This window comes from Tetrao urogallus, assembly GCF_951394365.1.
Source record: "Tetrao urogallus genome assembly, chromosome: Z".
Lineage (NCBI taxonomy): Eukaryota > Metazoa > Chordata > Aves > Galliformes > Phasianidae > Tetrao > Tetrao urogallus.
Window position 1 is genome coordinate 39667095 of NC_136816.1, and position 26083 is coordinate 39693177.

Consider the following 26083-nt stretch of genomic DNA (forward strand, 5'->3'; position numbering starts at 1 on the left):
AGATTCAGTCAAGTGGATAGAGAAGTGGTGGAAGATTGGGCTGACTGCTTCCAGATGCCAGAGCAACATTTAGGAAATGCTACTTCAGCTTACAGTGTCACAGAACTGTGCAGTCTTTCTGCACTCGCAGATCTTCGACCAGTTGTGTATTTTTTACTTGCTTCTTCCACCAGTTCTATTATGTCTGACTACTAATGACAAATCTGAGTTTAATGATAATTAGAACTCTCCATTATGTATAGATAGACACTTGTTATGTTTTAAAATAAATGAGTATTTTAAAATTAACCACATAAACAAAAATGAAACACATCATTAAATGCCCCCAAATGCCACTATTTTTTCCATACTTAGCAATAATATAAAGGAAATTACATTCTTCAGCGACATTCATTATTTGCAAAAATGATTTACTGGCCATTTTTTTTTCAACTAAAATAACATACAACAGTGAGAGCTTCCTTGCTCTTCTTAACACTTTCTACGGTATTACTGAAAGAAACACCAATTGTTTATTTAAGAAACTTACCAAATTCTTAGTCAACGCACATGTTATTTTTGCAAGTAAATTTAGAAGTTTGTTTCCTCTTAGAACTGTGACAATGTTTGTCATGTAATTCCTGAAAGGTCTAACAGAATTTTTCAAATTTGCAAGATTTAAAACAGAAATGAGGTGTCATTCCAAATGATCAGGCACTGTTTTAAACAAATATTTTCCAAATCAGATACCGAGTAATCAGCAGAACATTTTGCAGAAGGGAAATGGATTTAGACTGAACTTGAAAATGGAACCACTTGCTTCCCAGCCACGTACACTTCAGAAATATTCCGGTCATCACCTGAAATAACAGTCAGAAGAGAGATTTGCACATAAATCTCTGCACTGATTTAATTAATTAAAATGCTGCAGTCCCTAGGTTCGGCTTTGGAATATATAATTTTCAGTTACCTAAATTCATTTCTTAAAACTGAGAAACTGTATTTCCCTAAAGATATTTCACCGTAAACACCATAAAGATCAATGGACTGCCATTGTTTCTTTTAAAACATAAACACAGCATCCAGCTGCTGCAGTTTTGTCATGTATTTTGTACGTGTTTATGTTTTGCCAGAGGATAGGGTCAGCACAAAGGTCACAGACAAGTTAAAGAAATGCCTTTATCTTTTCTTAAGTTTAAAGCAATGAGATAATAAGTGAAATGATACAGCAAGAAAAACGCACCTAACCACTACTACATGAGGATAGCTACAGTGATTAAGATACATCACCAATTGCCTTAATACTTTACCATCATCCAGATCTGCAGGCGCTGGGGAGCCCTGGTTGCAGCAAGGATTTGGAGAGCCTTTCCTAGCAACTGGGAGCACCTATGCAGTGCATCCATGCATAGGTGAGGTCTCCAACTTTGCTACAAGAGGGTCCAGCTTTTATATAGTTGAACCAAGTTCAGTGAGGATTAGGTGGAAACATCTGGTTTCATTCTCCCTCTGGATTCCACCTCAAACCTGGCCAGAGCTCAAAGATGAACCAAAGAAGTCTGTGTACAATTAGGCCTTGTCACTCTGCTTCTAAACAAGGAAAGTTAACACATCCTCACAATGCTTTATCTAAGCTACATCTCTTGCAGCGAGATGTTTTGTTCAAGATACATATTTTGCTAATGATCATAAATGTCTTGCTAATGATCAGACAAGGATGGCATAAAATGCTGTGTTATGAGATTCATCCAGAGGTAACCTTTGATTCAAGGTCTACCGTTCAGGCCTTTCTACTGCAATTTAGTAGACACAAAACCTGCAAATGCACATCCATACAGAGACAGTTGATGCAGACTATCTCAACTAACACAGATATCAGGTGGCAGTACCAGTCACCTACTACAAGAGCAAGTGGCTTGCATAAGTCATTTGTTCTGAACTGGTGATTGGCAATGCATAAAGAAAACCAATGCTACTTTATTGCGAGTCACAATTTAATTCATGCCACAGATGAAGATAACTGCGGCTACAAGTCTGGCAGCTAAGCTTGTGTATCTGCCCATGCCAAATTGCATACTTTGCTATGTCAGAAAGAATAAAAATGATACTATTTAATTTTTACTAAGCTGTTATAAATGAATGTAAAGCAACTTCCACACTGTGTCAGAAGATCAGAGATACACGCAATAACACAGGAGTATTTTGAACATACCCAGATAGAGGAACTTCTGGAGATAGTCCTGTGAGGAACAGGAGAAAAACATTCAGCAAACCATATTTACAGTCCCAGATCAAAATTATTTGAAACCGGAAACAGCTGATAACAATAGTTTTCCTAAATATGCTGATGAAATTACAACTTAGTCTACATGTTTTCTCATAAATAATTTTCATTAAAGAAGCTGTATTTGTCAGGAAGAAAATACTGCAGAAGTCTGACAATATAGACAAAAATATAAATAAAACAATATTTTAGAGCTCTCCAATGCATTTATTTATTGAAAAATAAGGCAAAATTCTAAGTATTTTTATAGTCTTAGGAACTGATAACATAGCTAAAAAGGTTTAGGCTGACATTAAAAAACACTCATTCTAGACCTATTTGAATTAGGAACAAGATTTCAAATTACAGAATTTAATCCGAATTCTTGTAGCTGAAACAAAGTAAGAAAAAAATTACCTCATCCAGTTATGCACACATTTCTAAGTTAACAGGGACAGTGATAGCCTTCTGGCCTCATCAGTAAATGCAAGTTTCTACTGTTCACTGAATTTTTTTAATCATAAAAAAATTTGTTTGAGAAAGTGTCCCCATTGCATAACACAAAAGGTTCTCATGTTGCACAAAAGCTGTGCTCTGAACTCAGATTAGCTATCTTTAGCTCTTCCCTAAGTATACAGTCCTAGTGAAGCCATGGTAATTCAGCCTTTATCTGGGAACAGACTGCCATTCTTGAGTGTGAATTAAAAACGTTAACTAAGTTGCTTTTTCTTGATGGCAGTGCTTTGGCACTGCAAATAGTGAGCTCTCATGATCAGCCAGCTCTAATAGTCTGTGCATCAACATGCTACACGCATTTCCTCTCCCACTGAAATACCTATGCCTCCCACTGAGGACAGTAACCTTCTAAAAACACCTCTGCACCTCTTGGGCTGAGCTACAGACAGCAGCAGGGCAGTTCGCACAATTCTTGTTACTGGAACAGCCACAAAGAGACTTTCATACTGGCCGTATCACAGACCTTTGCCATATTATTTCCGGTTATTTTCTGGATCATTAATCTTGATCAGATTACCTCAAAAGTATCAGCAGAGAACAAGTCGAAAGGGCTGTCTGAGGCCTTAGAGTTGATCAGCAGTGCATCAAATTGTTTGCCAACCTCAAAGTTTCCAATCACATCATCCAGTCCTAGAGCTGAGAGGGAAAGCACGCTTATACACAGATCCTCAGTGCAAGTCTCTTTCTGTTACATGAAAGCATCTGAGAACTTATCTCAGGTGTTTGTGAGTAAAAAAAGAGTATAAGAATTTAGATGAATGCATGGAAAAACAGGGAAGTAAGTAAATAAGCAGGTCAGCAATGTTAAGGAAAAGCAACTTTTCCTTAAAATCACATGTATTTTGGTGAACCTGTGAAAAGTATCTGTAAAAGAAATCTGGGAAACAACTGAAACCTTTCTTTTAATTTTTGTTTTTTTGAATATTCTCCTCTGATTTTGTGTCCTTGCAGATCCTACATATAGACCACTAGCTGTTAAAAGCGGAATAATAATTACTAACAATGCAAAAATATCAAAGTTCTAAAAGAGGCAGTGAGAGGAAGTAAGAGAAATAATGATACATAATAACATTCACTTGCTAAAGAAGCCTAAGATCTAATTGTTTATGTTTACAAAACAGCTTAAGTATCTTTAGCAGGTTGTACAGACATATAGTTACAATAGTAGATAAAAACAAGTTGTGTTGAGAGGATGACTATGGGTAATTAGTAACCAAGTATGATGAGAGAAATGTCACATCCAGATATGCTGGTCCCACGCCCAGCTGTCAGGCTTGTCTTATAGTCTGTTATCCAGCTTTGTTAATACAAGCATCACTGCAGCCTCTGCTTCTTGGTTGCACAAGCACTGAAAATCTACAGTTTCACCAAGAGTGAAAGGGGGTACAGAGTACCTAAATATAGACATTTGAGGCTTCTTGGAAATAATTCAGGATAGCCTGAAGATGTTAAATCATCTGCATATTCAATCCACTTTTCCAATATTCAGGAGTTAAACCAAGTTATCAAAAAGGGTAATATCTGCACAGAATTTGTCCGCTTGTTTTCAGCTAGCTCCTGTCTGACAGAGGAAATTCAGTTATAAGTAGTGCATGCAAGAACTTCACAATATATCAAAAATGTTTAAACTCCTCAAAATGATGAAATATTCTGTAGTTTCTACTATAGTGATGTATTCTCTTTATGTTTGTGTGCGGAATGCAATTTTTCGAATAAACACAAGAGGGTGACAAGCATTTAGACTTTCAGTAATAAAGAAAAAAAATCTCATTTAAATTTCCCCAAATTGTACTTATCCATGCTACTGGAAGCTTGTATGAATAATTTATATTCTACCATTGCAAGTGACAGAATAGTTCAAAACTAATAAATAAAACAATTTTTCTTGTAATCTGAAGAACCCAGACAAAAAAAAATATGAGAGTAAATAGGAGGGGAAGCCATCCGTCAGTCTTTCTAATTGGCATGACAAAGTTACCGATGATTAAGGGCTAAGGATCTTTCAAAGAAAATATACTGCCCTTGAAAATCATTAAGATTCTTTTATTAAACTGTCAGTATTAACAGAAACACATTATGTCACGATGGTGGTATCATTATGAGATGGAAGAATATCTCAAAGCAAATATAGTTTTGAACTTCACTCTGGAATCAGAGAATCTGTGAGTTTCAGCCATCTTTTATACACAGAGACATCGTATCAAAAACAGGGGTGGTTTTCTGTACATATTATCAAGAAATTTCTTCTTACCTTGGCTTCCTCCTAGAGTTGCTAGTCGAAAAGCTTCTTTAAGAGTTAGTCCTGCTTCACTCACTTTATTAATTTTAAGGGTGTTAGATGCTATCACTGTTTTTCTGATAGCATCAAGCATAGAAGCTGAATATCCACCAGCAACATCTAGAAAGGATCAGAAATTCAGAAACAAGCTATGGGAATAACTTTGGTAAATTATTATGAGCTTTACTTAAGTGTTACAAAGTGTAGGAGGTGTTAAATGAAAAAAGTGTAATGCTATGCACTGTCTTTAATTGTGTGATTCCTAACACGTGCTCTTACATACAAGGTCAAGTAAATAAAGCACAATGCAGAACAGAAACCAAAATCAGAAAAGCTGCTACTCAGGCATTGCTCACTCTTGTGAAAGGAACAAAACTTGCCTCTTTTTTTTTTTTTTTTTTAACCACTTCCAGATAGTGATAAAAAAGTAGGTCCACAAGTTGGAGGCATGCTGGCTTTCAATATAAGTATGAGGGTATGTTTTTATGTTTTTGTATGTTTTAGCAGGACAAGGGGAAATGGTTTGAAGTTGAGGGAGAGAAGTTTAGTTTGGATGTCAGGGGGAAGTCCTTTACTATGGAAGTGGTGAGGTACTGGAACAGGCTGCCCAGAGAGGTTGTGGATACCCCATCCCTGAAGGTGTTTAAGGCCAGTTGAATGGGGTCCTGGGCAGCCCAGCCTAGCATTAAATGGAGAGGTTGGTGGCCTTGCATATGGCAGGGCAGTTGGAGATTCAGAATCCTTGATGTCCCTTCTAACTCGGGCCATTCTGTGATTCTGTGATTCTTTTTTTGTGTTTTAAATGATTTCTACAAGAGATCCTTCTTAAAGCAAACTACCAACCTGTGCCAAGGCCAACCTTCACATTGTGCTTCAAAACATTTTTTACATTTAAGATGCCACTGTGCAACCTAGATTGGAACAAGAAATGTTTTCTGTGAGAAACATACATTATAAAGTTGGTTTCTGCAATTTAGTAAGAGGTAAGATGTAGGGCAATTTCATGAAAAGGCTTCTCAGAGCACACGTGACAGATCAAGTTTTCTAGATGGGGATAGAGCATTTACACTCATAAATCTGGATGACAGATTTTAACCACTAAAAGTAAAAGCAAATTTTCCTAACAGAATGTTTTAGTTTCCAAATAAAATAGTTTTAGTGTTATCTGCTGAAAATGAGCTCACAGCGCATCTTTGTGAAAAGTCCAAATATGGAGTAAAATATACTCCAAGAAGATGGGAGGTCTTTTCACAAGTGCCAGTAAAGTCATGGCAAACAAGATAATACTAATTATATTAAAAGCAAAATGACATTTTAACAATTAGTACAGTTCCCCTGTCATATACTATTCAGTATCTCATTTCTGTTAAAATAACTAAGACTATGCAGCACCTTCCCATTTTGCAAAAATATGTAAATATTTTTGGAGAGAGGGGAGCTGGCCTGAATCTGCCGTTAATAAAAAGTTTTAAACAAGAAATATTCATATGTATGTGATTACACTCAAAGATCACAAGTCAGTCCAGAGTAAACTTCTTACTGCTGGATTGAGGATACTATGTGAAAATCAGCTCTATTTAAATGTAAACCATTATCTTCTTTTATTAACTTACGAAAAGTTAGAACTGGGGCAATGTGCAACTGCAGCTCCACGAAGATTAAAAAGACCCAGCTCTTCTTCAGAAAGATGACAGGCATGAGCCATCACTGTCTAAAGAGAAAGAGAATCACCAATTTTATTCAAAGAAGCATTTACTTCAGTGCTCACAAGTTTTTGCTGCACTGCTTTCAGTAGCCCATAGGCCATCTGTTACCAGCAAGGGAAATAAATGCACATTTTGTATGAAGCTCTTGAAATCAAGAGGGGAGCAATTTTCACTAGTAGGCATGACATATTGCTTCCTCAGGTTTTATTCATTTACTTATACAAAAAAAATAAGATGCTAGGTGTTTTGTGGTAGCTGTGATTGTCACACAGTAGCTGCATAAAACAAAAACAAGAACACCATACTCAGCATAACGCTGTTGCAACTTTATTATTTGTATTCATAGCTACCAGAGAGATGAAGTATTGGGATCAGAATTGCAATGATAGAAGTGGAAGACTGTGTATGCTGAACTCCTAATGTGTGTCCCATTGTCTGTAAAGTTTTGAAGAAGTAGACTACATCTGAAATATTCTTTTAATCAAATAACTCATTTGTTACGTGTCTATGTTAGTTTTCTTGCCCTACATTTCTGATTTTAGAAATAAGTATATTTTGTATACGTTGAACAGAGAAATATGAGACAGTATCATTTAACAGGACATAAAACAATTACTAGATCAGCCTACCTCAGATTACCTCAAATGCCAAAAACCCACTCAAAGAAAAGAATAAAATATGGCAAGAGGTGTTGGGCCTTCCAATCTAATGATACAAATGACAAGTACACTGGGGCTATTTTCACTGAGCATCTCCTAATGGCACTATATCTTTTCCTTCCTTACTCATTAAGCTCAAATGAAACTCAGATAGCAGGGTGAATAGTCACATCTTAAGTTAAGGACAGAGATTTGGTAGCTATGTCAAAATGCTGTCATTTTATTTTAATTGAGGTAATTTATATATATATATATATAGTCTAGAGAAAAGGAAGGTGAGAGAGAGCTCATCATCCTCTGTAACTATCTGAAAGGAGGCTGCAGTGAAGATACTGGTCTCTTTCCCCTGATAACAAATGACAGGATGCGAGGAAACAGCCACATATTGCACCAGGGGAGGTTTTGATTCAACACTGATAAGAATTTCTTCACAGAGGGCATGGTCAAGCACTAGAACAAGCTGTCCAGGGAAGTTGTGAAGGCCCCCTCCCTAGAGTATTTAAGAGACATGTGGACATGACAGTAACGCTTTAGTGATGGGAACTGGTAGATCAGGTTGATGGCTGAACTTAATGACCCAGAAGGTCTTTTTTAACCTAAATGATGCTACGATTACACAAAATATTTGAGCCACAGCCCTGAAAAAGATGATTTAAAAAATAATAATAATTTGCTATCTTAGTACTGATGTCTGGGGAGAAGTGAGTGCTGTTTTTTATGCTTATATTTAATAGGATGCTTCCTCAAAGAACAAGGAGCCTAGCATCAAAAGGCACTGGCAACCCCAAATTTCAGTATCCACTGTCAGTGCTGTAGATATAAACATTTGACAGAATTGAGTCTTGTTTTTTTCTGGCACAAGTATTGGCTCTACTACACTGAAAAAACAAACAAACAAACAATCAAAAAAATCGTGGACAGTGCATTGCAACAGAACAAAATTAATACTGGTTTAGTATTTAAGTAGCTTGTATTGATTTCTCAGGTAAAAAAGACAGTAAATACCTAATTTACTTGTGGAAATTTTCAAAGACAGTAAAGGGAAGTTCAATAATTAATCCCTATCAAGTTTCCAGCTTTCCTTTGAGCCTTTCAAAATTTTAAATTTTAAATATGAGGAAAACAGAGTACTGCCAAAGAACTACCAGTCCTGTATTATCAATACTTCCTAGTCTCCTTCCAATCCTACTGCTGTCACTCTTCTTAAGATCCTTGAAAACAGGCTCAGGGAGCATAGAATCATAGAATCACAAGGTTGGAAAGGACCTGCAAGATCATCTAATCCAACCGTTCTCCCATCACCATTGCTACCACAAGCACTCAACCATGTAATGCAGCGCGTCATCCAGACGCCTCTTGAACACTGCCAGGGACGGCGACTCCACCACCTCCCTGGGCAGCCATTCCAGTGCCTGACCACTCTCTGAGAGAAAAAGTTCTTCCTCATGTCTAATCTAAATCTCCTCTGGTACAAATTCTGGTCATTTCCTCAGGTCCTGTTTGTTGCCTGGGAGAAGAGGCCAAACCCCTCCTCACCACAGCCTCTCTTCAGGAAGTTGTAGAGTGCAATGAGGTCTCCCCTGAGCCTCCTCTTCTCCAGACTGAACAATCCCAGCTCCCTCAGCCGCTCCTCATAAGATTTGTGCTCCACATCCCTCACCAGTTTTGGTTCCCTTCTCTGGACACGTTCCAGGGCCTCAGTGTCTTTCTTGTAGTGAGGGGCCCAAAACTGAACACAGTACTCGAGGTGCGGCCTCACCAGAGTTGACTACAGAGGGATGATCACCTCCCTGCTCCTGCTGGCCACACTATTTCTAATGCAGGCCAGGATGCCATTGGCCCTCTTGGCCAGCTGGGCACAATCAGTCATGTTCAGCTGAGCATCAACCAACACCCCCAGGTCCCTTTCCTCTTCACAGTCATGAAATTTGCATAAGTAAGCATTGATGATTCTCTCCCCTCATTTAAGACAAAGTGTGTGTTTGCCTAAATTTTCAGTACCTTCATTAACACTTGTGCAACCCAGAAAACAGAAACAGTTTACTTTCTCCCAGATGCCACTGATCTTGACAGAACAATACAAACTTTCCAGTAACCACAATTAACCTGCATATATATTCTATGTGGATTAGTCTAATCTATGTTGTGGAAGCTTATATGCAGCTACCTTGCTGGTAAGCAGCTTGTTTTTATCATATAAATCAGTGTAATTCTGATAGGCAGGAAACATGTTCTCCACAACTTTGAGTTCTTCTTCAGTCTCGCTTATGTGACTCTGCAATAAGAAAATAAATAACAGTGAGTTCTTTAAATAGCATTAAGCCTGACATTTCAGATTTCTGAGAAACCTGCTGCTGCTAAGCGCATTATAGATAGAAAATAATCTTTGTAAAGCCTATTGTTAGATATAGCTCTTAGGTTTCTATTTTCATTGAAGAGATCCAAGTTCCATTTGTTCCTTTAAAACCCATCTGAGAACATATAGCTGGATAATCCATCCCGGTAGAGTGGTAACATAGCAAACCATCAGGTGTTTGGCAGATGTTAAAGTAGTAAATAAAATGATAGTTAAGACCATGAAGTAAAAGAAGAATAGCAGTGTACCACAGACTGGATCTTGGGATCAGGCTAACACAGGATATCCTGGAACATTAACAACTTAAGGTAAAAAAGATGAGTTATTGAGACAGAAAGATCAGCAATTCTCTTCTGTACATCTGCCCTGTACAGGGCAGAAACAGCAGATGGCAGAGAAGCAGACACTGCAACCTTGGGCAAGAGCCAGTGACCTTTACCAACACAAGGGTTGCTCTAATTCACAATACTTCATGTCAGTCTGCCAGTTAATACACTGTGAGGGATGGATGAATTGTGCATCCTTCAAGCTATGAGCATTCTAACTTGCTGTGAAGGTCGTAGTGCTCTTGTACAGTACTATTACAATTTTAATTTTAGAAGAATGTAGAAGATGGACTTCAAGTTAAGGATGTAATTCAATTATCTTGTGGAAACATTTAAGACTGACTGGTCTTCATGGTTTCTACCCACAATGTTTATACTGTAAGCAGAGTTCATGACTTACCTGCACATGGAGATCATGAGTTTGTGCTAAATCGCCAAGCGCACACAGCAAATCTTCTGTGCAGGAAGGGCCAAAGCGGGGGGTTACAATGGGCAGTACCCTTGGATACTGAAAATATTAAAAAGACATGACTGTGATCCTACATACATATCAGCAACCGTAATTAAGACAATTCTGCCGCTCATTCCTTACTTTATCCCTGCCAATATGAATAAAACTATAGTCATTTTCTTATTTTTATCTAAAACTTCAGCACAGGAAGAGAATCAAGGTTTCTCTGAAAACAGTTTTAATGAACTGAAGTTCTTCTCATTAGAATTCTCTCCTCATGTGATTTTACCAGGCCTCAGCAGAATCACTGGATGTTTTTTCATATTTGCTCACAGTCCACAGTCCTGTATTCATTATGAGAAATGAGCCAGATGAATAACCAGATCTGTTTTTGAGTCCTTCATTTGTGAGCACCAAAGAGGTAGTAAAGCAAAACTGCAGTTATGTAAAGCCAAAGCCTTTTATTGCTTAGTCCTCTCCTCTCACCTTGCAGTGGACCAAACTGCCTCTAAAGTCCCTATGCTGAACAGATAGGATGATTAGTAGCGTAGGAAATAGTGGGTACCTGGACTACTTTGCTCTCCTGGATTAAAATTTTAATGAAGAGTTAGACAGTGGTTTTATAATTCTGTCTTCAGAAACTGTCAGTACCTCCCCTTCTTGTGCACGTGGAACCAGCAGAGGAAAGCATGTAGTAACTTGACTTGCAGTTTCTTATTACATCTCTCAGACACAAAGAAGCTCAAGGCATCTGAACATCAGTCTACTCATCAATACAAATGATCTAGGCATTAAGCCTGATACATCTATCCTCAAACGTGCAAATATAAATGACAACAAATTAAACCATCAAAAACAAAAGACTGATAAAAAAAGTAGTATTCCTGCTTGTAATACTGAAGTATCAGCCTGCATCTATCTCCTATGCACACGCTGGAAGACATGTGGTGACACAAAATACTAATTTGATAATGGATTAGTAACTGTGCTGAAAAGACATTGCTTTCTGCTACTGAAAACTTCTATTACTCATCTAGTTATCTGACAGAGACTCAGGGACTGACTTTCACCCTTCTTTAACAGAAAACTGTTTTCTGCCAGACGCTTAACACTTCAAAGTGAATAAAGAACATTCACAGAACATTGGTTTTTTGTGCTCTGACCATACAAACCTGAATCGGTGCTTGCTGTAAGTCAATTTCACAGCATCGCAACTAGCAGAACATTTTGCAGAGCGATGACTTCTCTACTACTCAGAAATGTCTGCATATTTATTGATTTGTCATGAAGTCAGCAGAATTCATCAACGGATTAACTATTTCCTGTTCTCACACAACATTTTCTGAATACAGAAATGAAAAGGAAGGGTAACTATACTTACTTGCCTTTCCAGTAGTTCTCTAACAAACCTGAGAAAGGGTTGGAAAAAAAAAAACTGTTATAAATATCACCTGTAATCTGTATTATAATTTATAAAAAATACAGGAAATATTTACTTAAATGTTCTTTTGAACACTTCAGACACAGATTAACATTTGGACCAGAATCTCAGATGACATAAAAAGGTGCAGCACAACCAAGTCAGGACAGTCACAAGACAGTATTCTAGTTGGGAATTTGATCCTGAATATGCAAAATCTTCTTCATTCACAATAATATTAGACAAGTGGTAATTACTTTGAGTTCTCACTGGAAACAAAATACATTGCAATACATGCATTGTAAACATATCTATACAGTGCTGCTGCAAATTTGAAGAAAAAGAAATCTTATCTATCCACAAATTTCAATCCCAGAATTAAATACGGTCTGATTTTAAATACCCTTTTTAACAGATGCTGACATATTTCATATGTTGCTTACAGTAATTATAAATATCCTCATTCACTTACAGGACCCTTGATTTTCTGGAAATGCTTGTACATCAAAGAAAATACACTGTAGATTTACTTCATTACATAAAAGAAGCCACTTCAGGGACATCTACAGAAAGCTACAAACTGCCAATAAGGATAGTTAAGGCTTTTCATGGAGCAACATGGGGCAAATGAAATCTTCCCTGGTTTTGAAGAGAAAAAAATCCCCAAAGTGGACAGGGCCTCTGTGAATTTTTACATCACAGGTTTTAGTCCAAAAACCCCATCAATTTAGTCACAACAAATGTTGGATCACATTTCTCTTCAGGTAGAAAAGAAAATGATGAAAGAGGCTAGATTCACAACACTGATACTGATGTCATATCACCAGATGGAAGTGAGAGACCTATGCTCAATTTCTCTAATGAGCAAAGGAACTTTCACACCATTGCCAGACTTCACTACATGAATGGATGCTTGTCTTTCTTCTTATTGATTCACCTGATATGTCATCTAAATATTCCCTGTACCAGAAACTGCAACACCATCCATCACCTCAGGATGGTTATTTTCATTCTTCTTCACGTCCATTAAATGTCAGCAGCATTATTTTGAAAACGAAAATCCCAGCCATAAGTAATTTATACTTTGTTCATATACACACTTTTCTATAAAGAAATAAGCTCATACATAATAAGCATGCATCTACTGTAAAACGGGTATGGACATGAGTCTTCCTCCTCAAAATAGACATGCAGTGCCACTTTCATTCATCAACTTTTTATTCAAACTCTTCAAAGCAGAAGGGCAGAGTGAAATGAAACACTTGCAGTTGCACATTGCCTCCATGCATACAACACAAATATTTCCAGAGGTTAACTGCAAAGAACTGAAAGTTTTCTGACAGTGTGATAGATCACATTTCTCCCTCTTCAGGAAAGAGCTTTCTCCTCCTTCTAAACTTGCATTGGTTAGGTTCAGGCCTGATTAGGTGAGTACTGACATATGCCAACAGGCAGACTTCTTCTCCAGAGTACCTCTGTGGAGTACCTGCGCCACACTCTCATCCAGCGCTGAAGGACATCGGTTATTAACAAAACCACACGAGAATGGAGTGGAGACATGAGACATGTACTTAAAGGAGAGCTGTACTGCTCATTCTGAAGCTTTAAAAATGGCACAAATAGTTCTGCCACTCTTTGGCCCATTCATCAATACTCAAAGTATTACAAAAAAAAAAAAAAAAAGAGGGATTTAGGTAAACAAAAGCAAACATGACTAATATTATAAATTTTAAAATGTCTTCAAATATAAACACCATTAGAAACCTATTACTGTTTCTAATTTTTAATAGCACTGTTCTAACATGATTTGCAAAAACAAGCTAGCAATTTTACTGAAGCACTGTAAGAGATTTAAAATAATGTTTGGTATTTTCTCATACAGCATGGTATTTGAAACATTTACAAGGGTGCATAAACAGTAGCATGAGCAAAATCATATTTCAGTGTTATAAATCTAGGTCCAGCAAAGACATTTAAACATTTTCACAGGGTGGACACAAAACACAGGGGAAACCTGAGTCAGCAGGCACCCATGCTTCAGTCCTCTGACTCCCCTCGGATTCCCCTCTGAGCTACAGTAAATCCACCATGTACACTGTTTTGACTTGATTCTCCTGCATTCACTCAGCTGCAAGTTAGGGTGGTTTCAATGGTGTCACACTATAAGAAAAGAGGAATGCAGAATATCTAAAATTTGGTATAGGAAAGCTGATTCCTACCACTTCAGCAATCAAACTTCATTCTAAATGAACGAAGTAGATATATTAGAAGTTAATGGGGGCAAAGGAACCAATTCCCTAACCCAGCACTCCTGTCAGGTCACATAACTTCTCTCCACAGAGCTGTGAAGAGGATGCAGAAGGCAAGCCACAGTATAAACATGTCCTTTCCAAACCATGCTGCTGCAGCTTCTCCCTTTGGAGGAGCCACAGAGAAACTGAATGCGCGGTGCAGCAGCTGTGTAAGTATTGAATCACCAGAACTGTAGAAAACAATACTGCAGGAAGATCAGTTCCTAGTAACAGTCCCTACATCTGTAAATCCCTGATCAGCTCCATGCTCACTTCTCAGATGTATTAAAAAGTCTTATTTCTAAAGGCTGTGCCATCCATTTAATCATCTTACCTTTCCATCTCTTGGACAGAATCAGCTGTAGTCTCTTTGTAGTGTGGTACAGCGTCATTTATATCCATACAGACCTTGCCAACAAATGCTCTTTGCCCAAACTTATCTGTTGAGATGCATAAGAAAATAAAATTCAAAACTAATGCTTCTCTACAGAAACTGCTACCAAAGTCCACACTGAAATCAAAACAGTAAATTCTACTCCTGAGAGCTTTATTTCACAGAATCACAGAATTGTAGGGGTTGGAAGGGACCTCTAGAGATCATCGAGACCAACTCCCCTGCCAAAGCAGGTTCCCTACAGCAGGTCGCACAGGTAGGCATCCAGGCAGGTCTTGAACACCTCCAGAGAAGGAGACTCCACCACCCCCCTGGGCAGCCTGTTCCAGTGCTCCATCACCTCACTGTAGAGAAGTTCTTGCGCACATTCGTGTGGAATTTCTCTTCAATGAAGAGAATTCACGGTATTTTCTTATCTTTAAGGTGGGGCTAAACCCAAAATGAGATAAATAGGAGTTCTCCCTTTTCATGTTAATATCCCACTTCGAGTTATAATTGAGGACCACAACCAGAATTCCTCACGGCAGTGAGAGAAGATGACTGCCGCGAACATGGATCACCTGCTCCAGCAGATGAGCACTTTGAGCTGAAAAGGCCACAAAAAGCTCAACAAATCTTCTCTCCATAAGAAAAAGAACTGAGGGTCCTAACATGCCTCCCATTTGCAGCTGGAGCTACTTCTAGCCTCTTTATCGGGATTCATCAATACTAGGATTGAGAAGTCAGATGTAACACAACCAAAATGCATAAGGTTGTAAACACATTTCTAAATTGGATTTCTCTTGCTTATCTTTAATGTCTGAGTTGTAGAATGCATTGTACAAATTCCTTCAAATTCCTAGGTTTCCTACAAAATCAAGAAGACTGGGAAATGTTTGGTGAGATTCTGATTAAATCACTTTCTTACAGGAGATGTCCTTCGAGAAATCCTGCAACAAACAGGAGAACGTCCACAGAAACACCAGCCATCTGTGCCCGTGAACACAAAGAGGGAAGAGATGAAGGGTGTGTAGGAATTTTTGATGCTGATTTCTAAATGAAACTTCCGCGTATCGGAAAGTTAAAGCACTGACTGCACCTGTTGTCATTCAGCCCTTTAATCCTCAAACAGCAAAAAGGCTGGAAACAGCAGAGGACTGCAGCTGAAGAAAAACTCCAGCATACATTACTCATGCTCAGTCAGCAGCTGATTTAGGAATGAAGAACAGAATGAAAAGCAGAGAGAGAGGGAGCAAACAGTAGGAGAGAGATGATTAAGTGAAAGGTAACTGGGCTGGATTTGGAGACATAGGATGACAGAAAAAAAATGAAAAAAATCAATTACATTGAAGGACACATCCCTTGCTAGTTTGAAACTGCCAAGTTCTGTTTCCTTTAGCAGTCAGCAAATCCTTCCAAATTCACTCCTGCAGTCTTACCTATGATGTCAGCCAGAAGAAGAGAAGTATCTGTGTAAATTGTTGCAAAGTAGCAAGCTGTAGTGGTGCCATTCTTCAGAGTTCGTCTCTATAAAAAGAAATCAGTTTCAACAATTTGGAAAAAAATAGTCTAGCTGTCAAAATGCAGAACTGCCAGTCTGATTTCAAACTGCAAGAACATTTGGTTATTGTGAAATTCCACAGAAATTACACTCAAGTAAAAAAGGAAGGTAAAATATAGCTTTTTAATTGCATAATCACATTTTTAGAGTCTGAATGTTAAGAAATACAAAAACTCCTCTTCCAAAGTGATGTAGGTCTTCAACAATTGCTAAACCCATAGAAACCAGTCTTTCTTCATTCAAACTGAAAATTGAATTCTGATTTATGTCTAGCTTGAACTGTATGGAGTAACACAAACAGCCAGTTATCTGTGCTTTTTCCTCATTTGGAAAGGCTCCCCATTTCTTAAAGTAAAGAAAAAATTTTCTAAGGTTAGCAAAGCAAGATTCTGGGAAGAAAGTAGCAGTTTTTATTTTGGCACTTTGTATGGCTTGAAAAAATAGTCAATTACTCAAATCCCTCATTATCCCTGAATCCAAAGTAACAAACTCCAGGGTAAAAGTAAGCTGAGAACTGCTCAGAGAGGAATTTAATTATTTATGTAATCACACGATTTGAAAGTAGAGGGTATTCCTGTTCATATTACTTTTGGAAGACATAACAGCAGATGAAGACTCATTTAAAGTTACGTTAAGTCATGGGGTCATTTATCACGTCTTTTGATTTGGGGTCTAATGCATGGTGTATTGACTTCCTATCCACAGTAAAGGATTAAATTGGATTCCGGCTAGAATGTAATTTGAGAATTCTTTCTTTCACAGGATAGAAGGTGAGACACTCAGTGTAATGTGTATTTTAAGAATGGCTATAGTTAATTAGTTACTTTCTCAGCTTTTGAAATCCAAAGTCCTGTGTTTGTGGATTCCTAAAATCATTGTCAAGTAAAGACTAAAACCTTTTTTTTTTTTTTTCCTGAAAATATCAGCAGGAAGATTGGCTTTTCCCAAATTTGAGGCATGAGAGGATGTTCCAGCTATAATCCATCAGAGTATAGTGATTATTATAAACAGAATATTGTTTTTTAAAATTTTCACTGTGTTTTAACTATAACTCCAAAGGCACAAAGAGTCATATCTGATTCCTGCAGATTTAGGGCTATTTCTAGCAATTGAATATTACTCTAATCCCCACAGCATGATTAGAGCCCTTTAGAAAAAGATTGCGATCTTTACATTATAACAAGCAGGGATAATTTTCAAACCTATTCATTAGTTTAGTCACCCTTAACTCTTGTTAACTTTTGATCTCAACTCATGAGGAAGTTCCACAACATTAAAAAATTGTAAAAAAAAAATTGCATTTTTAAATTTAGCACTCAGGCAGTGTAACTTCTGGTATATCTTATTTAGGCCAGTTACTTTTTATGTACTTTTATCTTATTCTTTATTTGCTGCCTTTATAAGCTAAACAGACCAACTATTTTTAGCCTCTCTTCCTATTTTCCCATCTCTGACCTTCATGCTTTTCCACCTTCACTGCATTCTGCCTTCCTCCTGCCACTTTGAGCTCCGCATGAAGAACTCAAAATAATGCCGTGCCACCAATTTGTAATAAAACTTCACTCATTCATGTCTTTTCCAGGACCACAGCTGAGGGCGTTTTACTAACCTGTGGCAATTATATCAAAGTTGTGTGCAAAGTAGTATATTCATTCTGTCTTCCAACTTGATTAAGACTGCAGAGAACCTCTCAGAAGATGGCTCTCAGAGTACTTTTATACCTTGAGCCTTTTTATACTCTCCAGTTTGGACAAGAAACTATTGGTTCCATAACTGAGATTGTTTCGGCAACAAAGAAACTCGAAATACAATTCTGAAAATATTAGGTATATATATAGCTGGATATCTTTCTGACGCACTTGCCCATGACACTCTGCAAACCTGCAAGTATTCTACAGAATTTGGGCACAAAAACACTTTTATGACACTGCCCTACCTACTTGATACAAAAAAAACAAGCCCAAGCGTTGCGTTAATGCCTCTTCAGCTAACTTTGAGCACTCACTGGCAATTCTTTTCCATGTGGAAAAAAAAAAAAGGTTATTAAATATGCTGCACAGTAAGCACTTGATCTACACTGACATCACTCCATCTGAACTGATGCAGACTGTAACACTATGCTGATGTACACAGCTGGAAGGTGAGATCACCTCTATGTTTTATGTTGCTGAAGGCATCTGTGCTTGCTTCTAGATTTTATGATCAACATGCTTTTATTAGGGTAAGATGACACAAAGTCGTTTTTAGAGATCTGTATATTTCAGATTCACTGTGTTATTATTTTGACAACACGGTTTCATAGAATTAGATAAAGGCAAGGCAGCTTATACCGGTCAACTCATTTAATCTTGTGAAGATATTTCAGCCTACATATTAAAGGACACTTTTCAGTTATATCAGAGAATCAATACTCTGCAATATGACATTTCCGTTTATTGTTCAGTGAGTGGAATTTGACCTGAAAGCTTCTTTACTGCTGAGAACGAGCACAGCTCAAACACAGTCTATTTCTTTGTGCCACAATACCATCAACAGATTTCATCAGCAGTAAAAGGTGTTCCTGCTGCAGTGATTTAAGCTGTAGTACTCTCTTCCTCAGTTGCTCCAAATCACCCCAGTATTGCTGACAATGAAAACTGTCTCCTCCTTCACCAAGATGTTGCAGAAGATATGTTCATTAAACAGAGGATTTATGCATAAAAAGAAATAATCTCTGAATTTTTGTTTGTTTTTTTGCTTCTACTATGTCTGACTATTTCTGAAAGTACACTGAAAGTACTCATCAGTGTCACTATACTCATATATGAGAAAAGATGTTTGTTAATCCATCGTGTGACTAAATGAACTGTCAGAACAAAACTGAAAGTAGTAGGAAACAATCTTGGCTGGCAATTAGAATAGTGTGTGTGTTGTCAGTTTTATCTCATTTTCATGACATTAAAAAGTGCTATCCTATGTCTGCTGACCTTCTGACACTTACTTGTATTTTAAAATATGAATGTGGTCAATACATACAACAATTTGCAATACTTACAACAACTCTGGTGTACACTTCTTCTGCAAAATTACTGTCTTTGTATTTTGCCTCTGTTGGGAATGTGTAAGTAGTCAACCACTGCAAAAGAGGTAGATCTACTCTTGTACCAGCAAATAAGTACTGAGGGGCATGAATGTGGGTATCAACCAATCCCGGCATGAAGAATTCACTGTGGATAGAAAAGAAAACTGTAATAGTAACAAAAGGGTCACAGTTCTTTTTTCAAGGTAAGTAGTTCTGCTTTAAGCAGCATGTTTAATCAAAAGCCACAGAAGCAAAACACAAGTAGAAATTAACCTTACTCTTTCAGCATCAGCATATCCACTCCTGCTACAGCTCTATCCAAGCTCTTTTTTCTGTACAAAGTAGCTGACTTTTATACAGAATAACAGACAGCTACCTGACAGGAAAGCAATCTGGGGTTAGATATTAGTGTAAGAGCATGACAAATCCATTTGTGTTTAATATTTACTCAGACTGAATATTAAGAAGTAAAACCTAACTGGCTTCATGATAACCAACATTATTCCACTTGAAAAAAATTCACTCTTGCTTCCTAACATGGATATATTTGTAAAGACTCATTTACTAACATGTTAACTGCATGCATCCCAGTTTTCCTCCACTGTATGTATCTGTATCTGTGAATATGTACTCAGTCAAGAAATGTCAAGGTTCAACTGAAGAACAGACAGTGTATCTACAAACACAGATGCAGATGTATCTGAAAAAAATCACTCTTCAGTATCTTGACAGGAAAGGCATCTTCAACAATGAAAGTGTAAAAAGTTTGTTGCCATGCAATACTCACACGATAACACGGATGAGTATAGCAATATAAGTAGGAGGTTGCTATAATTTTGTTTTGTGCTGGAACTCCATAGAGGATAAATTTTCTCCCAGCCTTGCCTCCTTCTCCCTGGCTACTGAATGATCTGTGATTTCGTCTCTTCATAATTTCCCTTCTTTCTGTTTCACTGTATGTTAGAAATGCTGAAAGATCTTTCTCAGTCTGATCCATATTCCCAGCACCTTCCATTTTCCCCAGGCTATTTCAAGTGAAGAAAACATCTGATGACTCATATATTCTGTATGATTAGCGTTCCAACAAAGCATACAGATTTTTCAACAACTGAATTCTAAAGCTACCCTGCCGTTCTAGTCCTAAACTATGCCTTGTTTACAGCTATGCTACTGTAAAGCATGGTGGTTACAACCCAAAACTTACCAGGAAGGAGAGGAACTTCATTGGATGAACAAAACAAAAAAACTCACACTGCAATACAGTGAGAAATATGAGGGTCTCTTTTTACAAGGTTTTAATCCTCCAATTTTATTAGTTTTTATAAGGAAGTGTGTCAAAGCTCAGGCACTTTAATTTTGTGACATTTGAAATGTCACAGCTATCTACATTTATTAAGTTCAGAGTTTCAAGCTGAGGCACAGCCCCTTTCTCAGAAAATGGATGTGAAAAAAAAAGACAACCAGCTGAAGGATGATCGTTGTCTGATAGTGCTGTATGAGCCAAAGAGATCATGCATCAGAACTAAATATGGCATTTTGGTCTGTGCAGTACAAGTCTGCCAGCAGAATTCAGCCATGGCTGCAGTCTCGAACTGGAAAATGCAAAAAACAAGCAGAGGCTCACACTCCAGATCTCATGCAGGATGTAGGCAGCCCTTCAACTACAAAGTTCTACAGAACTAAAAGGCAGTTTTGCCCTTGAGACAAGATTTATCATGTTCCTTGCCTAAAGTTATTCACATGAACCCACACTACTTTGCTCAGAGAGAGAAATGTATTTGGTGCAGTTGATCTAAACAAAACACATACTAATGAGTCAGTTCTCTTATGTCAGACGTTTTGAATCCCCACTTCTTGGCCAGTCGCTCCTTCTGATCTGCTTGCTCCAGAAACACAATCTGAAAGGAACGCAAAAATAGTTATATAAATAGAAATCCCACATTATCTTTAAACGATGGTAAAGGAAGTCGTATCTTACAATGGATTTTATACATTTAATACAAAGTGACGTTTGTGTTGAAATATTTGCCTGCCAGTTATGATTTTCAGCCACCTACTCACAGCCTAACGAACAACCCTCTCCAGTTGTTTCTAACGTGTAAGAGAAGAATGAAGCAATACATGAACTGCACCCATACCTGTAATCCATATTGCTCCCATGTAATACTCCATGTATTACAACCTACCATGATGCCAGTAGTATTTAATTACTTTGTCCATGACTGCCTAGCACTGAGTTAAGTATTTCCTAACTTTCTGCTCATACCTTCAAGGTTGTTTATTTTTTAAGAGCAGGGAAGGTGAAAGAAGCTAAAGGAAAAAAAATCATATAATCTTTTAATTGTACAGAACAGATTAAAAACATGCCTAGGGTCTTTATTCTTTAAAACAAACAAACAAACAAACAACCACACCAAAAACCAACCCTACAGTCTCAGGTAACTCATTCCCATTTTGCTCCCAGAGGACATTAGCTCCACTGCTGGTGCATTTCTGTTGCCAACTAAGAGATTTAGCACACTTTAGTTCTATTTTCAGATCCCATGGTATTTTAATCTAAAACATGATTCTTGCAGGCTGAATACTCAGCTTTTCAGTTCTCTCATATGACAACGCTAGGCTCAACAACTTTGCAAGAAACAAGGATCAAGAGCCCAGGCATTGGGATTGCTGCAACAAGCTCCCGACAGGATCCAGGTTTCCATGGTGCTGGATGAGCAGAGGACCCCATTGCCTCCTCCAACCAAAGACAGTATATTCTGGGCTTTCAGATCCTATAAATTCTTGCCAAACCACAATTTCTGCCTAAAAATAACACATGGTTTTCTGGGTCCCATGGTGTAAGTAACAGCTTTTTTCTTGAAACTCGAGACTGATCTAGGACAGATATAAGTTTTTTGTGTTTTTTTTTTCACTTTGTCTGAAAAGCAGGTTTTACTCTTTTAGTCAGAAAAGAAGCTATGAATATCATATCAGTAAATATCCCACCAGAAATAATTGCAAGACTGTGGTCCATTACAGGTTCACAAGAAGCAGTGTTTCTTTCCTTCCCAAAAAAGATGTTCAGACCCTTCAGCCAGTTCAACGGCTCTATCTGCTGAGGGATCAGAATACAGACCTACTGAAATTTCCGATGAGCCATAAAGAAATTGTCACTCAGATGCCGAAGTAAAAATGGATTCAGAATGACTAATGATAGAGCTGCTAAACCAAAAAAAAAAAAAAAAAAAAAGAAGAAGAAGAAAAAAAATAAAGAAAAAAAAAGAAATGGCAAATGCTGGAAATGGGTGTTGCCATGGAAAAGTGACTATTACATACTTTTAAAGTGCAAATAAATAAAACACACAAATTATGAAAGAAATAAAAAAAAAATGTCAAGGGACTGGATGAGTGAGTGAAACCAGCACTAAACCTGGCAGTCAGTCCATTACTGCCAAATACAGCTGTGGATGGATAACCAAGACATCTGTACTCTTTTAAACAAACTTCCCAATAGAACTGCTCAGTTTTTTCATGAGACACTCTCCACTGCTTTCTGAGGCCTTTGTTTTGGCCATCTTTCTAACAGTGAGTTGCTTAAAGTCTTTGAGATCCCAGACTTGCACATTCTCCTGAGTATTTGCTTGTACATTCAATACAGCTGTTATGATTCACTGGGAACCAAACCTTTTAACTAGTTCTACACCCTATTATTGTAAAGTCGAGAAGAAATTCTGTGCCAAAATCACTACAGAATCAGAAAAGTACACTGATAAGACTATAAATTTCCTCTTGTGAATAAGGAAGACAAGCACAGTAACCAGCAATTTGGAAAGGTATTATCACCAAAAAAAAGTCAGGTAGATCAGATAGATCAACAGCTGCCAACAGCTGCCAACAGCTGCTAATCAACTGTGATGTGCCATCCATGTGATGCATCTAAAAGATCAGAAGATGATGAGCTGAGTGGTCCTCATCCTGGCAACCAGTTCAGTCCGTTCTCTTAATTTCAGGAGATGTTCAAAGCCCCACACAAAATCAGAATATAGATGGCACAGTTAATTATGCATTAACCCCGATACAAAAAACCCTGAGTGTCTCCAAGTGTCACAGTGTGAGTAAGTTTGCTACCAAAAGAGTGGAAAGTGAGTTAAACTGCCCTAGGAAACTTTTTTTTTTTTTTAATCCAGCAGTATCTATATTTGTTTTGACTATGACACTGAGTTGAACACGAGCAACAGGCAACAGGTCCCTTCTTTTCTCCCTCCCACATCCTTCACATCTCTCTCTGTGGTCAGCTGCTGGCACTAACACACAGCTGTTTCCTGCCTACAACCATCCTGTTGTCCTATTCTTGGCCTCACTGAGCTGCTGCCAGCACTGTTTAATGCAGCTACCGTCTTCAGCAGTTTGATGATTACAGATATGATGCCTATTGCTTATCTAGTTCTCAGAACTGAAATACAAGGGTAGATAAGAGACAGCAGCACTTATCAGACCCTGCTACTCAAAAACTCAACAGCCCAAAATGCCGAGAAGGATGAAGCAATGAACTCCAAATGTCTGTTTTTGACTTGATACCTTCCTCCCCTGGCAGCCAAACACACAACATTTGCTATGCCGTAAGCCAAATTGTAATTACTTGACAATAGCAGCACTTATTCCACAACATTTGCTCCTTCTAGGCATTCAAAGGGAACTTTTATCTTGACACTTGTTCTACTTTCTTAATATTTTACTCAGCTATGTTATTCACACCAACATTTCAATGATAACTCAGTCTACTTTATTTTCCTTACCTTGATGAATGTTACTCTTTCTATTGTGCTGCTCCGCAAACCACTTAACTAAACACAGGCTTATTTTGTTAACTTATGATAACTTGGGTGTGCAATCCTGACGGCAGTGCTTTCTTTGCCAAAGCTCCCTTTTCATCTGCAGGCAAAGCAAAGACAACTGACACCCACCTGTGGCTCCACAGCTGTGTCCCTGTGTGCAGCAGGGGACCAGGCAGCACTCTGTGCACTTGTTGTGCACTCCTGCTGCTGTGAGAACAGCACCTGGCTGTTCACAAAAGCTGTTCACCTCTTCTGAGATCATGCAAAGTTTCTGCATGATGGAATCAGCAACATGAGGCAAATGTTAAGCTCATTTAAACCTAGTTAGACCTAATTCTTTGGAAGCAACAGCAAAATAGTATTGATGTGTATCTGGACAATAGAGGTAAAAATCTTTGAATCACCGTGTTCTTGTCATAAACCACATCTTCAGTGATTACAGTGGAAGTTCTGCATGTGGCAGAATTATGATAACAGGCTAAATGGTAACAAATTGCACTGTGTCAGACCCTGGAATAGTAAAATGTACGAATTGTCAAAAAGAGAAGACTATGAAAGTCCTTATCAATCTATTCTGGTGAAAGTTTTCCTTTTGGACAATAGTGTTTCACCAGATTTTTTCTTAAACAACGGTGTGGGAATGCATCAACTTATGCTCAGCAAACACATCCAGTGCATCCTTGTTCACCAAGAGAAGGGGAGAGAGGGACACAGAATCACAGAACTGTACAGAACAGAACTGAAGGGGTTGGAAGGGACCTCCAGAGATCATCAAGTCCAACCCCCCTATAAAGCAGCCCCCTACAGCAAGCTGCACAGGTGTAGGTGTCCAGGCAGGTCTTGAGTATCTCAGAGAAGGAGAACGACTCTCTTGAGGCAGAAATCTATAGAGCCTGGTACACTGATACCACGTGTGTTTTTCAAGAAAATTCCTTTAAAAGCAGTAACTTGCTAAGCACATGATATAGTGCCCTTTTATCAAGAATTGGCACTAACAGAGCAAGTTTCTGGTTCCTGCACCCAACTTACACAAACCAAAACCTTTATTCATTCAGCTCTATTGGTTTTAGTTGACATCTCCCAATACTTAGTTTTCTGTGTTTTTATTCACCTCCTATCCAGCTTCTCAGGGACTTTGCTATACCCTGTGCCAGACTCGGAATAGCTGCAGGGGAACTGTCTTGAAAGAGATCTTCATGGACCTGTGTGGATGGTGAAGGAAAGCTGCATGAGCTAACAGTGTGTATTTTCAATGTATTTCAAATGTTACCAAAGCCTGATGCAACTGTACAGTCATCAGAAGGAAAGAAAATGACTTTTTTCCTTATACCTAGGGTTGCTACATGCACTGCTACGTGTAGGCGAAATTGCCGCTCTGTCTAGGCAACGTGAAGCTGCCACACCGGTGACACGGCTGAGGGCAACACAGTTCCCTTCCGGGACCGGCCCTGCGCTTTCAATAAGTTTATACTCGTTTTAGACGCGGTTTGTGCCGTTAATGTGCCCAGCGGTACCGTTCCCCTAACTTTTTACGGGCACGTTCCATGTTTTCTTCTTGTAACAAGAAGAAAAAGACCTCTCTGTACAGGGGGGGACTTGGCAATTACCTACAATCACTCTTACTGTTCTGTCACAGAGAATGACAAACTTACCTGTAAGACTGGAGGAAAACGGAGACCAGCCGAGCACAGCCCCGCTGCGGGTACTCTGGGAACTCACGGCGCCCCGACCTGCGGACACACTGCTCCGTCCCCGTCCCCTCCGGCTCCCACCACACACCGTTCCATTCCCCGCGGTCCCGTCCCCCTCCCCGCGCCCCGATCGGACCGGTTCCCGTTTGCTGACCGCTCCCGGACGGCGCGTGAGAGGCGCCCGCACCGCCCCGCGGCTCCGCGCCTCTCACCGTGCCGCCGTCGTCAACCCCCAGCAGGCGGCCGTGCAGGATCTCCATGGGCGCGTCAAGGCGGGAGTGCACGAAGGTGCCCCTGAAGACATGGGCGAGCGGTGGGCGCTGCGGGGAGCCCAT

The 26083-nt window shown here is 38.7% G+C and overlaps 1 protein-coding gene across 1 annotated transcript; it reads right to left on the minus strand.

Moving 5' to 3' along the window:
* Positions 1 to 768: 768 nt before the first annotated feature.
* GDA (guanine deaminase) lies at positions 769 to 26083 on the minus strand (the record flags this gene model as incomplete). Its single annotated transcript, XM_079548142.1, has 14 exons — positions 769 to 839; positions 2192 to 2219; positions 3276 to 3394; positions 5010 to 5156; positions 5880 to 5947; positions 6650 to 6747; positions 9569 to 9676; positions 10484 to 10591; positions 11916 to 11943; positions 14580 to 14685; positions 16058 to 16145; positions 19214 to 19385; positions 21050 to 21138; positions 25961 to 26083. 14 exons carry the CDS (start codon positions 26081 to 26083, stop codon positions 769 to 771), a joined length of 1353 nt encoding a protein of 450 aa, XP_079404268.1.